Source organism: Eschscholzia californica, unplaced genomic scaffold, assembly GCF_041429995.1.
Source record: "Eschscholzia californica isolate CP2 unplaced genomic scaffold, dmEscCali1.0.p SCAF_2, whole genome shotgun sequence".
NCBI classification, from domain to species: Eukaryota; Viridiplantae; Streptophyta; class Magnoliopsida; order Ranunculales; family Papaveraceae; genus Eschscholzia; species Eschscholzia californica.
Window position 1 is genome coordinate 49,465,371 of NW_028238309.1, and position 14,952 is coordinate 49,480,322.

General features: G+C 36.0%; 2 protein-coding genes across 2 annotated transcripts; one reads left to right on the plus strand and one right to left on the minus strand.

Moving 5' to 3' along the window:
• The first annotated feature begins 6,494 nt into the window (after positions 1–6,494).
• Positions 6,495–9,787, plus strand: LOC147558675 (2-oxoisovalerate dehydrogenase subunit beta 1, mitochondrial-like). The gene is made up of 13 exons (XM_086660409.1): positions 6,495–6,782; positions 7,665–7,776; positions 7,895–7,930; positions 8,015–8,074; positions 8,152–8,209; positions 8,289–8,386; positions 8,483–8,572; positions 8,671–8,739; positions 8,816–8,902; positions 8,996–9,091; positions 9,184–9,261; positions 9,418–9,504; positions 9,611–9,787. Exons 1-13 carry the CDS (start codon positions 6,589–6,591, stop codon positions 9,644–9,646), a joined length of 1,101 nt encoding a protein of 366 aa, XP_086516535.1. The 5' UTR covers positions 6,495–6,588; the 3' UTR covers positions 9,647–9,787.
• Positions 9,788–10,418: 631 nt separating this feature from the next.
• LOC147558676 (TATA-box-binding protein-like) lies at positions 10,419–13,950 on the minus strand. The gene is made up of 9 exons (XM_086660410.1): positions 13,274–13,950; positions 12,681–12,768; positions 12,409–12,480; positions 12,152–12,202; positions 11,907–11,951; positions 11,704–11,796; positions 11,064–11,165; positions 10,850–10,927; positions 10,419–10,722 (listed from the first exon to the last, which is right to left on the minus strand). Exons 1-8 carry the CDS (start codon positions 13,348–13,350, stop codon positions 10,853–10,855), a joined length of 603 nt encoding a protein of 200 aa, XP_086516536.1. The 5' UTR covers positions 13,351–13,950; the 3' UTR covers positions 10,419–10,722; positions 10,850–10,852.
• Between the last annotated feature and the right edge of the window lie 1,002 nt (positions 13,951–14,952).

The following is a 14,952-nucleotide window of genomic DNA, read 5'->3' on the forward strand; positions in this document are numbered from 1 at the left end:
AGAACTCCACTGAGCACAGGTTATCTCTTGTAAATTTAGAAACAGATAATAGATTTCTTCTTAAATCAGGAACTAGCAGAATATTCTTGAGACAAAATTCATGTGATTGTGTATGCATTTGTGCATCACCTGTACTAACAATAGGAATAGCCTTTCCACTTCCTACTTGTACAGAATTTGAACCAAGATAAGGTTTAGGTGAACTTAATACCTTTTCATTATTGGTCATATGGCTGGATGCACCAGTATCAGCAAGCCAGGTGCTTCCAACAGCAACAATAGGTTCATGTAATGCCATATTACATTCTTCAAACTCAGCTAAATTGCATTCTTCTTGTGGTGTATTAGTGTCACCATCTTGAAAATCTAGGTTTTGGTTATCTGATATATGCATACCAGCAAATGATTGTGTATTCAATGGTTTCGAAGGGATAAAACGAAACCTGCATTTATAGGCTTGATGTCCCCATTTTCGACATATACCACAAGGAATACTTGTGAAGTCAAAATTTGTTGCCTTTTGGTTGTGTTGATTTTGTTGATATTGAGAATTATGTTGTGTTTTGATCTGATTCTCATTAGACTTTTGTGTAGTTGTGTTTTGATTTTGTGAAGTTGTGTTTTGATTTTGTCTCAAGGACTGATTGTAGCTCGATTTAGAACCATTGTGATTCTGCTTGTATGAATTCTGTCTTGAATTCCTATATGGAGCATTTTTAGCATAATAGACTGTCTGATCATCTTGATCTTGAGTCAGAAGCCATTGCTCATGATGAAGGAGCTTAGATCGAAGCTCAGGTAATGTAATACTTTCAGTTCTATTGTTAATTGCTATAACAAATTGATGAAATTCTTTTCCTAAACCAGAGAGTATAATCCTAATCATCTCTCTATCTGAAACCTTATCTCTAACAGCAGTTAATGAATCTGAAATTGATTTGAGTTTTCGAAGATATTCACTTACAGATGATGATCCTCTCTTGATGTTTTGTAATTGTCGACGAAGAAGATCTTGTTTTGCTTCAAATTCTTCAGCATAAACAGTCTCCAAATAGCTCCAGATCTTGTTTTGTTGAGATGTTTCAAATTGGGAAGTTTACTTGCAGTATGGGCTTAAGAATGTTATTTATTTTAGATGGACTGCCCTTAGCCATTTAGAGTTCCAAGTTTCCATGCATGTGTGACCTATATATTCACTTAAGTGGTGCTATTGATTCTCTACTACTACTTTATAATTGATTTTGCCTTCCCAATTTCATTTTGTAGATTTATAGTGCATCAATTTGTGTGCTTACAAAACATGGATGGATCGTGGAAGCAAGAATTTGTGTGAACAATGGAGTGGCCTACCCACATACGACCCTCTTGCACGAGAGACCAGAGGACATCAGCCCCATTTTTGATTTATTTTACCGGTCAATAAGCTCACCCCAGCTGAAAACTCGTCCAAAATCAACTACACCAGTCAACTGCGTATGAGGATTCTCAAACAAAGTAAACAAGAATTTATTGCAAACACATTTCAGAAAGACTCTTTAAATATAAATTGTTCTTTTGAGTTTGGGCTTGGGCCATGGACCAACTTTGGCTAACTTTATTATCGAACGGCGTCAAATAACAATTAACGTTAGTTGCTAACTCTTCCGAAAAAAGTGAGATGTCCCAAACACTAATTTTATTTCTCAAACATTTTTTTTCAAATTCAAGTGTCCCAAAAACTATTGTTGCAATTTTTTTAAAAAATATTCAAAATAAAAGTCTAATTACATCTATAAAATATATTTATTCATACTCATCATTCTCTCTGCTGACCGCCACAATTTTTTTTCTCCCTCTTTCTCTCTCTCTCCCACCCCCTCTCTCTATTTCCCCCCTTCTCTCTCACTCACTATTTCAGCAAAGAGAGAATTTCCTTCGTCTGATTCCTCCTTCGTCTCAGACGAAAGGAAAAGGTCTCATGTCCCTAAAACTCTCGATGTCACTCCACAACTCTCTCAGTTTCTTTCTTCTAAGAGCATCTCCAATGCAACATTTAAATTGAAAAATTCAAAGTGCCATGTAAGAATTTTTCTTTTCTGTAAAAAAAAGTTTTACAGTCAATTTGGATCTCAAAATGATGTGGCATTATTTAATGTTGAGATATTTCAAGAAGAAACTCAATATTTGAGATTTCCTTTAAGGATCTCAATTGGCCACTCAATATTGAAAGCAAATCTACCCGTCTAGGAAATGACACCTAAGTTATTTTTAAGTATTTAGATTGTTGCATCGGAGATGACTTTTGAATTGAGGATCTCAATATTGACATTTAGGAAAGAAAAACTCAATTGAGCCTTGGCACATAAGATAAATTGAGTTTCTTTGAGTTTTGCACTGGAGATGCTCTAATTGTCGCGGCGGAGGAGAAGAGTTTCACTTGAAATCTTAGAACTCTCCATGCGGGTTACCAATAAGGGTACATTTCCTTATTTTGTCGAAATAATGGAAAGATAGAGAAAGTCAGTGGTAGGGTTTATCTAAGATTTTTCACTCAAAATTTAGATTATCGTGATACAAAATGTTATTCTCCAATTCATCGTCGTAAATTTAACATTCTCTTTTCACAACACTAAGTTACTTAGAAAATAAATAGAGATTTTTTTTAACATTAAGATACTTTAATATTTATGAACAAGTGAACATTTATTGATTTATTAATTTTTAAATTAATTTTTGTGTGAATGAATGGACGAATGGGTACAATTATATTTTGTGGTCACGCTGTTTGTGATATATAGGTTCGTACGTGAGGTTTATGAATTTATGTAAGTGTAGAGGTTTATGTGAATACGATCAATAGATGTAAATAGGTTATTTTGTTTTTAATTTCAATGTTTCTCAAAAATTGCAAAAATTGTGTTAGAACCATTTGAATTAAAAAAATTAGTGTTGGCGTTGTTTTACTAACGCAAGAGGCAACTAGCGTTAAGGGTTATTAGACGACATTACTTTTTGGATGATAAAATTCGTCATAATAGTTAGTTCTTGCCCCAAACTCAAAAAAGAACATATTTATTCCCCAAACTCATATTCCGGTACTTATGTTTGCTCCCTTCGTAAAATAACTTTTTTGTTTTTAACAAAAATTATTCAAATCAATTTTGGGTTATTTTCCAAATGGCCCCCAACTTTGTGACCAGCTTCTTGCCTGACCCCCTAGATTAGCAAAAATACCCATATGACCCCATTTTTCATTATCTTTAACTGTTGTTACTCTCACTCCTCCATCTCATCTATTCTCTCTACCACTTCATCTTCTCGCCACCTCATCATCTTCTCCAACGAAGGTCGCCGGTCGGCCAAATTTCCGGCAGGCGACCTTCAAACATAAAAAAATTATTTTTTTTTCTCTCTTTCTCTAATTTTTTTTTCTTTCTTTCCACTCTAGAATAGATTTAGAGAGAGAGAGAGGAGAACATACCAGATCTGTTCGTGCTCATCACGAACAAACCAGGTCTGTTCGTGAAACCTCTCTCTCTAGAACAGATCTAGAGAGAGAGAGAGGGGAAAGAAAAAAATTTAGGGAGAGAGAGGAGGGTTAATTCCGTTTTGGCCCCCGATTTGTGACCAACTGGCCGTTTTGGCCCCTAATTGTGTCCGGCAGTTCGTTTTGGCCCCAAAAAATTCCTAAATAGCCCCAAATTTTTTCAACCTCCCAATTCTACCCCCATGGCATTTCTGTAATTATTTTTTTTTTCTTTTTCTTTGTCCACCTCATCTAACAATTGTCACATCACTCTGTCCACCTCACCCTTCTTCTCCGGCGAAAGGTTGCCAGCCGGAATAAAAAATTCCGGCCAGCCACCTTTACCAAAATAATTTTTTTTTCATTTCTCTCTCTTTTTCATCTCCTTCTTTCTCTCTTCTTCAAGGTCTGGTTCTCCGGCGAAGGGGCTCCGCCCCTTCGCCGGAGTTATAGAGAGAGGTCAAGAAAGAAAAAGAGAGAAAGAAGAAGAAGAAGAGAGAGAAGAAGAGAGGGAAAGAAGGAGATGAAGAAGAGAGAGAAAGAAGGAGATGAAGAAGAGAGAGAAATGAAAAAAAAAAATTATTTTGGTAAAGGTGGCCGGGCGGAATTTTTTATTCCGGCCGGCAACCTTTCGCCGGAGAAGAAGGGTGAGGTGGACAGAGTGATGTGTCAATTGTTAGATGAGTGGACAAAGAAAAAGAAAAAAAATAATTACAGAAATGCCATGGGGGTAGAATTGAGAGGTTGAAAAAATTTGGGGCCATTTAGGAATTTTTGGGGCCAAAACGAACTGCCGGACACAATTAGGGGCCAAAACGGCCAGTTGGTCACAAATCGGGGGCCAAAACGGAATTAACCCTTTTTTTTTACGTTTGAAAGTCGCTTGCCGGAAATTTGGCCGGCCGGCGACCCCTGCGGGAGAAGATGATGATGTGGCGTTTTAGGTGACTTGACAGAGAGAGGAAATGAGGTGGAGGAGTGAGAGTAACGGGCGGTTAAAGATAACGGCAAAAAGGGGTCATATGGGTATTTTTGCTAATCTAGGGGGCCAGGTAGGAAGCTGGTCACAAAGTTGGGAGCCATTTGAGAAATAACCCATATAATTTTGAAAAGTTAATTCCTATTCGGCCCCCTATTTTATAACCAGCTTCCTTTGTGACTCACTATTTTTCATAAATTCAAATATGACCCCCTTTTTTTAGTGTAAATGTCATAAGTACCCTTCCTATATATATATTTTCAAAATAAAATTAATTATAACACATGGAATTCCACCTCACAAAGTAGGAATTTCATGACATTAATTAATTTTATTATAAGTGATGTGGAATTTCATGTGTTATAATTAATTTTATTTTAAAAATATATATATATATATATATATATATATGAAGGGTATTTATGACATTTACACTAAAAAAGGGGGTCATATTGAATTTATGAAAAAGAGAGGGTCATAAAGGAAGTTGATCACAAAGTAGGGGGCCATATTTGAACATTCACTATTTTGAATAAAAAGATTTTATGATTAGAGACAGTTGAGAGTACTTTGAGATAAGGGCTAATTTTTTAGATTATATAATTGTTTGACGGTTCGATTTTACCTCATCTCAAAATTTTCACAGAAATACCCTTTGGTGTCGAATGGAATTATTTCCAAAATATTTAAAAACATCAAAGCCACATCATTTCCCCTTCTCTCCTTCATTTTTTCACTTCTCTCCTCCAAACTATCTCTCCGTTTTTCTACTTTACCATATTTTCTAATAGGAGGTCGCCGACCAACTATTTTTTCCGGCAATCATTCAAAGTTCAAAAAAAAAATTTCTTTTTTTTCCTCCCACCACCACCACCACCACCATTGGTTTTCTCTCTCCATAGGTTCCCTTTTGCCAGCAGGGGAAACAATTTCGTGAAGAGGGTTACCAATCTGGAAAAACTTTCCACGAAAATGTTGGAATCCCGACGAGGAAGAACCTATGGAGAGAGAGAGAGAGAGGGTGGGGGGAGGGAGGCAGAGAAGTCAAATGGTGGTGGTTGTGGGAGGAAATGAAAGAGTTTTTTTTTTCTAAGTTTGGATGATTGCCTATCTCAAGGGTTGGGTTAGTGATTAATTTGCCAATTGGATGTTGAGTCATCATAATTAATCAGTTAAGCTTCTCTTTATCTTATCAATGATTTTTTTTATAGTGGTAATTATGGATGTCCATTTAGAAATAAAAGGCTAGATTAGCTATCTTATTGCAACAATTAAGCCTCCTAATCACCCCACTGATCATTTACCACCACTTTTTTCTTGTAGTAAGCCATAAATTCTTTCCGATAAAAGATTGAAAAAAGATTACCATATGAAACTTTAATTCTTTTCAATAAAAGATTTAAAAAATATTATCATCTGGAACTTTAATCCGTGAAATGCAGCATATTGCCCACTCCCCTCTAACCAAGTAAGGGTATGGGCTCATACTAATAAATTATATATAGGCCATCTAAACTCGATTGTTAGGCTATCTGTTAGTCGACTTAAGGGGTTTAGACTATCGTAAGTTCTTTCTTACGACACGAAAAAATGATACGCCTGTTTTTGTAGTAAGTTCTCTGTCTCTTTTACTCTGTGATTGTCTGATTTTTAGTTGTCTGATGACACTAGATCTGTGATATATCTATTCGTCGCATTCTTGCCCCTGTTCGGTAGTTCCTTAGCTGGTTTTCTCCGACCTTTTCCAAGATCAGGAGGCCTCATTCTTTGAGAATAAGAAAGACTATTTTGGAGTTTGAATTAAATTTTAAAACTACCCAATTATTTATGCATAATATTTGTGATATTGAAGATAACTCATGTCTAGATTCCACGTACTATACGATTGGGCACAAATGCACTTTTATGGGATTATCCACACGTGTGATATGATAGTGTTTATCCAGAACGCACGTGCCAATTTACCTACCAGAAATTAACCGTTGGATATAATTAAATAATCTCGTACGGCTCTGTATTTGGACTACTCAGAATCAGTACTCTTGCTTCGTTAAGGAACTCAAAATTCCAATCTGTTCTTCGTTTAGAGAGAGAGAGAGTTTTAATGGCAAAATCAATGAAAGAATTGGGAAAATGGGTACCGAATTTTAAGAGGGGTTTATCAACAACTACAATTTCATCGTCTTCAAGGGAAGATCATGGAAAAATTCTTCTTCATCAACAAATTGGGAATAAAACTATGAATCTATTTACTGCAATCAATCAAGCACTTCACATCGCTCTTGAAACTGATTCTCGGTATGTTACTGATTGATTGATGATTATAAGAAAATCCCAGAATCCCAAATTATCTTTATTTCTTATCAATTGGATTTTACTAACTAATATTATTACTAAGATTTTTGAGGGTTTGGGTTAGGTTTTTTTTTTCTTGTTTATTAGTAAATCAAGATGCTTATCAATTTGATCTTAAAAAAAGAGGGTTTTTATTGAAACAAATATTAAAATGATAATTTATGGGATGAAGTGTTTGTATCCAGTCGCAGAACAATCATACATAACCCAAATTCTAGCTCGTCTGACTCAAATGGACCTATAATTAGCCCAAATGAGCCATTTTACGAGTCAGACATCACGAGTTCGATACAAAAAAACTAGTATAAAATCTAACATGAGCCAATTCAGATCTCGTGTCAGATTTCAGGTCTGATTTAGAGGTGAAATAAACACCACCGCAAGTTTGAGTCCATCTGACGAGTCAGATTCAGGAAATGAGCAAGTAGTATCAAACATTATAGACAACCTTTTTTTGCTTAAAACAGTGTGAACTTTTAGAGGAAGTGACAAAGGTCATAGCAGTGTCCATTTGATATCATCTCTCGCCAGCGATCGAACTTACTGTGTATCTTCATCTTATTACTTGGTTATGATGTTTGGCATTCTATGAATTATGTTAGAGCTTTGGTCTGATTCTCGTAGTAAATGTTAGCATGACTATATCGTCAGTTTGTACACAATCTGTATTTTGTTGTTGTCTCCAAACAGCGCTTGGATCTTCAGTCCTCACGAACAAAGAAAAGATAAAGAGACTGAATTTTAACCTTTTTTAATTTCTAAAAGGTAACTATATCTTTCATAGAAGAGTTGTTTAGTTATTAAATGATTTTGGGTTTTTGACAGTGCATACATGTTTGGGGAAGATGTGGGTTTTGGTGGGGTATTCCGGTGCACAACAGGATTGGCTGATCGCTTTGGTAGCAATAGGGTCTTCAACACCCCTCTATGCGAACAGGTTATTTGTTACCTCGTTAGCTTCCAATTTCTATATAAGTTCGCTTTTCCTTATTCTATAAGATGAAGCAAAGGACACCTCATAAGAAATTCTAAGACTAATGCAACTTCTTATGCAGGGTATTGTTGGATTCGGCATTGGTCTGGCGGCAATGGTGTGTATGAAAACCAAAGCTTCTATACCTTTTAAAGTTCATCTTATGCTAGTTTTAACTTTTGTCGTTTAATTAATGTTATAGGGAAATCGCGCTATTGCTGAAATTCAGTTCGCAGATTATATCTTTCCAGCTTTCGATCAGGTCTTTATTCCTTTTATACTTATCACTCTAATAGTTACACAAATTTTCATTTTATTGACAAAATTGCTATCCTATAGATTGTGAATGAAGCTGCCAAATTCAGATACCGGAGTGGGAATCAATTCAATTGCGGAGGTACAGTTCTTCACTTTATTCAAACCTTCTTTCTTGATTTCATTCATATATGTGTATACTAATATATGATCGATATCAGGTTTAACTATAAGATCTCCTTATGGTGCTGTGGGCCATGGTGGGCATTATCACTCACAATCACCAGAAGCATTCTTCTGTCATGTTCCCGGACTCAAGGTAATCTTTCTTCATCTTGGGCATTTTTATGCTTCTTTGTCCTCGTACAAGGTTTACTCCGGTGTTACATAAACCTCATCCCTTTTCTTTTACTAGGTGGTTGTTCCTCGAAGTCCGAAGCAAGCGAAGGGATTGTTATTGGCATCCATAAGGGACCCCAATCCTATTATCTTTTTTGAGCCAAAGGTTTCGGTTTATATTTTGATCATATTCCCAACCATGTCTATTTTTTTTTCTATAATTCGATCATAAAACTTAAAAAAATCATTGGCACATGAAATCAGTGGCTTTACCGCTTGTCAGTAGAAGAAGTTCCTGAGGGTGATTATATGCTGCCATTGTCCGAGGCAGAGGTATGCGCAACCCAATTGTATAACATGAAGCGAATATCCGTTCTTCCAAGATGTACTAATTTTTTTGTTCGATTAGGTTATTCGTCACGGAAGTGATATAACACTAGTTGGGTGGGGAGCTCAGCTTGCAGTTATGGAGCAAGCATGCATAGAGGCTGAAAAGGTGAGACAATCTTTCAGTCTTAACCATTTATTATTGATTTAAAGATTTTGTTTTATCGTTCAAATTGCGACTTAATTCATGAGAGTTTGGCAGGATGGAATTTCTTGTGAACTTATAGACTTGAGAACTCTGATACCATGGGATAAGGAAGTGGTAGAAGCTTCGGTTAGAAAGACCGGAAGACTACTTGTACGTATAACATCTTCATACAGTGTCCGTACTTTTCAGTTGCATTGATTTCATTTCTAAGTGGCCTCTCTTTTTCTCTCCACAATTTGTAGGTTAGTCATGAAGCTCCAGTGACTGGTGGCTTCGGAGCGGAGATTGCTGCTTCTATTACCGAGCGATGCTTCTCAAGGGTAAATATATACTTACCCCACGATAGTTTTTCGCACTTCTAATCTTACATAGTTGCTCTCCATTTCTCCATGTTCTTACTATGAGAATGTACAAAGTGGAATCAGTTTTCCGATTTCCGAATATGCGAAATATTAAACTTAAAAAGACTTTCGCAGTTGGAAGCTCCTGTGGCGAGAACTTGTGGCCTTGACACTCCATTTCCTCTAGTCTTTGAACCTTTCTTTATGCCTAACAAGAACAAGGTTAATTGCTTTCAAATTTCATTCTTCTTCTTTTTAATCTTGATTACCTATAGCATGGATAGAAAATAATATGAGCTAACAAAGTAATATGGCTGGTTGAGTGCAGATCTTGGATGCAATCAAAGCAACTGTAAATTATTGATATACATGAACGGGGATTTAGTGAGGGAAGGGAACTTAAATACCCTTTTCATGTACTTAAACTTTAGATACTGTAAAAGGGTTAACATGGATGATAGTAAAAAACATAAATTTATGAATTCCTAGAGTTTCACCCTTTCAATTTTAGTTTTTTTTTTCTTTTTCTTTTGGAAACCGATCACATTATCGTACAATTGGCATTGATTACATCAAAGATGTGATAAGCTACTACCCGCCCACTCAAACTCTTAAGGCCTATAGCCCAACTAGATAAAGGCCTAAAGCCTTCTAGAGTTTATGTCAACACCTTGGAACTACTTGGGCTACCAACTGTTGACCCTTTTAGTTTTAGTTGCCAATTGCAGTTTTTGTAAATTGGAAGGCTTGGTATTTTCAACATGTGCACTTGGGCTTATGTCGTGGGCGACAACAAAACGACCTTCACGGCTTCACTGCCTTCTCAGCACGTTTCTACTCCCCCTCATCTCTCTGTGATTGGAGCTCAATCACTTGCAGGCAGCTTGCTCTTTCGCAACCACTGCAAGATGCAAGAACCAAGAACTTTGTCCGGGTGGAGCTCGAATCCTTACTGACCATGGGCTCGCTCCTCAGACAATTCCTCACTTTGGCCTTCATACAGCTCGTCCCTTTTCAGCAAGAAACCTCTAGACCTCTCAGAGAAATACTTGTCTTACTTGAAAAAGTTCACATTTGGAGAAAAAAAAAAAGCTAGCACAAAAGGAGGGCCAAAAGAAGGCGATCAAGTTTCAATATAGTAAAGGACCCAAGTTTCTTATTAGATGAGATGTTCAAACCAGATTTAACAATAAAAATCCACAACAGCATCTCTCACTCTCACTCTCTCTAGTCAAGCTGACCACCAAAATGAAAAATAATTAACTTGACTCGGTCTGAATAGTAATAGCTGATCATCAAAAACCAGACCCCAGACATTCCTTCTCCATATTTACAGTTAAAAATGAATTTCACTCTCACTACATCATCAAATTCTGCAAATGTTCCTGCAAACCCCAAAACCATTTCTTCAAAAAGGAGTCAACATTCTCCACATTGGTACTGCCCAACAAAAAAAAAAGAAGAATATAAGTTTGAGCTATTTGCATTTGGTCTGTTATAGGGAACAGAAACAGAAGTTCAAATCCAGAAACAAAAAAAAAAAATTAAGCAGATATGGTCAACTTACTTATTACTGCTGACTTTTCCTAAATTCTGTAAGGACTGGGTATATGTTCTCAAAAGCCATATACGTCTCTTCTCTCACCTGAAATATGTTAAAATTCAAAGGAAATAGTCAGCCAAAATCCACTAATACATATGTAGATATATATCATATATACCAAAGAGATGTGATCAAATGGAAAAGTGAATATAAGTTTTTATGATTGAATTTCCATTACCTTGGCACCTGTAAGAACTATCTTCCCTGAAACAAAGATGAGCAACACGATCTTTGGTTGTTTCATCCGATATATCAGTCCCGGAAACAATTCCGGCTCATACTGTACCAACACGACGCAGCTGCTTTTAGTAAAGAGGAAGCATATTCGAGAAAAGTCCATACCAATGAATGGGTACGATATAGAAGTAGTCTTATGTATGACCAAAAATGTGTTCAAAAGAAGTGGACCTAAGTATACAACTGTAATACCTGATCAGGGTTTTGAGACCGGACTTGGCTTTTTTTTAAAACTCGAAACATCTGAAAGGGTCACCTTTGTGAGAGTAGTATTAACTTTTGGGGCCTAATACTAAAGAGTACTCAAGAACTTGGTTTGCTAAATGCTAACACATCACATATACGGAAAGTTGGAAGTATATAAAGATTATAAAGAGATGCGAATTTCAGGCGGAACCATGGAATTTATGAGCAAGTCGGATTCTGAATCTATATGCTATTTGGTGAACTCAGAACTGCATGTCAACACTCTAAACCAGAAATATTACTCTGATTCTTTTCTATGGATTGTTTCAGACTTCCATCGAACAGAAATAAAAAAAGATCCAGTGCCAAGCAAGGTAGTATAAACTATCACTCACACTGGAAAATGCACCGTGAGAATATGCAAGACCTTCGAGCCTGATTGGAAACTTCACATCACAGGAGCCAACGATATTCTGAATCTTGAAGTCCTAATGAAGTAAAAAAATGACAACTGAAAATGAGTAAGAAAGGATATAGTAATTCTTGTGCGTGCATGTCTCTGTGTGTGGGTGGGTAAGTGGGTGGGGTGAGAAAGAACCTTGAATTGAGCTGGAAAATTGAGTTTCTGAATAATTCGAGCGTACTGGAACAGAAAAGTAATAAATCATGTCAGAATCCAAATATACTCGTAAGCATGCTATCTTTAGCATAGACAGCTAAACCTAAAATTATCATGTTACTGCTAGTACAACAAACCTACGCATTTCTTTTATGTTCTTTAAAACTCTCTACAAAGTAGAGGGGAAGGTCCACCGCAGAATCATAATCAATACTGATAATTACCTTCCTTGCTGCCAATCTCGACTGTTGTTCGCTTTTGGCTCCAGTGCAAACCTGAAAGTTAAAAAGCACAAATTGTCAAATAGAATGATATATTCTCTATCAAGTGATTAATAAGGTTACATGTCTGTCATCACCAACAGAAGCAACTTTTTTCAAATTAACAGTCACAAAAATAAGTTATCGTCTAGCTACTGATATTTACATTTCTACGAAATCCAAACAGAAGAAATACAAAAACAATTATAAAAACAACTTACCATTTTTCCGGAGGCAAATATTAACGCTGTTGTCTTTGGTTCTCTAATTCTCATAATGACAGCAGCAAAACGCTGTACACAAGGATTTGCAAGACAATAAGTAAGTCGCAAAAGCATCTATTGAATTGGAAAACTAGTGGATATACACAGACACCAGCTAGTGAGACTACGATCAAATCATCTGGGTAAGTATCTATATTGATCGATGTTCAGTCACTTGACTTGCCACTCAAAATAAGAAGAAAAAAACAACTGTTTTCCCCATTACATACCTTAGGGTTGTATTCTGCATTACGGGCCTGGAGAGCTATTGCCTTTAGATCCAACTTGCAATCCAAGTTAACCGTTGACACAATATTCCTAGACACAAGAACAAAGACATTATAAGCAACGGAACATTGAAATTAGAAACATACTGCTCGTTTATTGAAAATCCGTGAGCAGGATCAATGCAAATGTAGTTGATCTGCTGACGGCGTTACGATAATTTGAGAAATTAGCTACTAAACATCACCCATTATGGTTTCACATCTCCAGAGTTAAGATAGTGAAATACTTTAGAATTTAGATGTCTAGTACCCAGTACCTACTTCCTCTAGATTCCTATTATCCCCTATTTTCATATGCATTAGGGTTTAGGCTTTTATGTAACAGTGAATCTTGATATTTTTTTTTTCGATACCATCTTAATGAATCACTATTTTCCAAATTCCCACCACTTCTCTTACCCTAAAAAACAGATATTTATCAGTGACACTACAAGTATAGTCCTTTAGTTTTAAGTTTCTTATATAAGAAAAAAAAATGAACAAAGTGAAACAAAATATCATGAATCGATATCTGAAAAGTATAACAATTTACATACTGTAACGTTGGAACAATTCCAGAAGGATGTTTCGTTAAATCAACAGGCTGACTCCCTTCCACAGCTTGTTCAGCCATTTACCCCCTTTCCGATTATAACCCCTTTTTCTTCTCAATCAATAATTAGTAAGAAACCCTCAAAAAATCAAATTCGACAGCTATCTCAAGGAGTTTATAACTGTTACAGATAAATTAACGATTATATTCCCAGGATGTTCAAAAAGATCCTAAGTTCTTCACTAACAAAACGAGATCGTACACACTAACTTCGGATCTTAGGGTTTCTTATAATCTGACCTAACAACCCTTTAATAAACAGTATTTCAGAAAGAACTGATTCAAGATTTTATATATAAATTTTTAAATAATCTAAGATTTGGGTACCTAAAGATCAAGGTTAAACATCTGATCTAGGAATCTAGGGTTTCAGGAACGATTAGAAGAAGGGAATTACAGAGTAGAGTGAAGATTAGAGAGTTTTTGAGGATGAGAATTTTGAATTCTGTTTCTTATATATGTAAGAAGAGAGATCTGGAGCGAAGAGGGGAGAGAGAGATAAAGAGGAGTGAGAAGATTTTTGATGTCTTCCTTGGAGAGGAGAGAGGAAGAATGGGCGGCCGAGAGGTGATGCCTTTTCTATCATCGACTACGTATTTATAGCTAGGGCATATTTTAGCCGGTCAACTTAATATTTTCACCGCCTATAACCGGTTGGTGTTTTGGGTTGGATTTAAGAGTACGGGCTTGGGCTTTCGGGTTGCTTAAAATTTAGGTGGTCAATATGTGGACGACCAATTTTCTTGCATGAACAACTATTTTCAGGCCCAATGCGAGTCAAATATTTTTTACTTAGTTGACTTTGATTTAGTAAGGGGACAACTCTATAAAGACTTGAATATTAACACTAATTAATCTAAGGACCGTTAACAAATACAATAGTTAAAAATAGAAAACCTAACTGACATTCATCGTCATCATCACCTTCTTCTTCTTCCTTTACGGCTACTACAAGCAAATTACAATTTCTACAACTTCACTATTTTATTTATCAAACTTTAGATGGATGAGGAAGATAAATCTCCTTAATCTCAATCCAAAGAAGTTTTTTCAAGTGTTTCTATAATAGGAATTGATGATATTGATAAGATAAAGTCATAACTTTTACTATTTTATTTTGTATTTTCGTTTGGGTAGTTTGGAAAGAATAAAAAACGATTTTATGATCTAAAATTTTATACTTTTTCTGGGGTTTTAGCACGACATTTCTGGATGTGTTTCTTGTACTCTGCCACAAAATCTGGCAGTCGGGGTCAAATTGCCAGATTTCATGCCAAGTATTCTTGTGGATTCCGCTTTTCGATTATTATTTTTATTAGCCTTCAAAGTTCGACATATTTCGACGAGAAGTCAAGTTGAATTTGGATCCTATTTCGACAAGAAGTTTCTGCAACAATTTCCTTGGATATTCTTGGTGCCATGATCAACAATGTCCTCCCAACTTTATCTCTCTACAAATTTGTGAGTGATAAAGAAGAAGAAATAGAATAAACCTTAGGGTTTATGTAAGGAAAGATGGAGGGCTTAAAATAAAACTTCTAATTCCTAGAGGACATGGAAGAAAAATCTTAGAGTGAGGTTCTCTTAAAAACGATTGTCCATATAAAATTTCTACATTTTATA

Coding starts and splice junctions, on each gene's coding strand:
- LOC147558675 (XM_086660409.1), top strand. CDS start 6,589: ATGGCAAAATCAATGAAAGAATTGGGAAAATGGGTACCGAATTTTAAG. Junction 8,573..8,670: donor TTATCTTTTTTGAGCCAAAG/GTTTCGGTTTAT, acceptor ACATGAAATCAG/TGGCTTTACCGCTTGTCAGT. Junction 9,262..9,417: donor CCGAGCGATGCTTCTCAAGG/GTAAATATATAC, acceptor AGACTTTCGCAG/TTGGAAGCTCCTGTGGCGAG.
- LOC147558676 (XM_086660410.1), bottom strand. CDS start 13,350: ATGGCTGAACAAGCTGTGGAAGGGAGTCAGCCTGTTGATTTAACGAAA. Junction 11,797..11,906: donor ATTTTCCAGCTCAATTCAAG/GTTCTTTCTCAC, acceptor TTACTTCATTAG/GACTTCAAGATTCAGAATAT. Junction 10,928..11,063: donor TAGTTCTTACAGGTGCCAAG/GTAATGGAAATT, acceptor AACATATTTCAG/GTGAGAGAAGAGACGTATAT.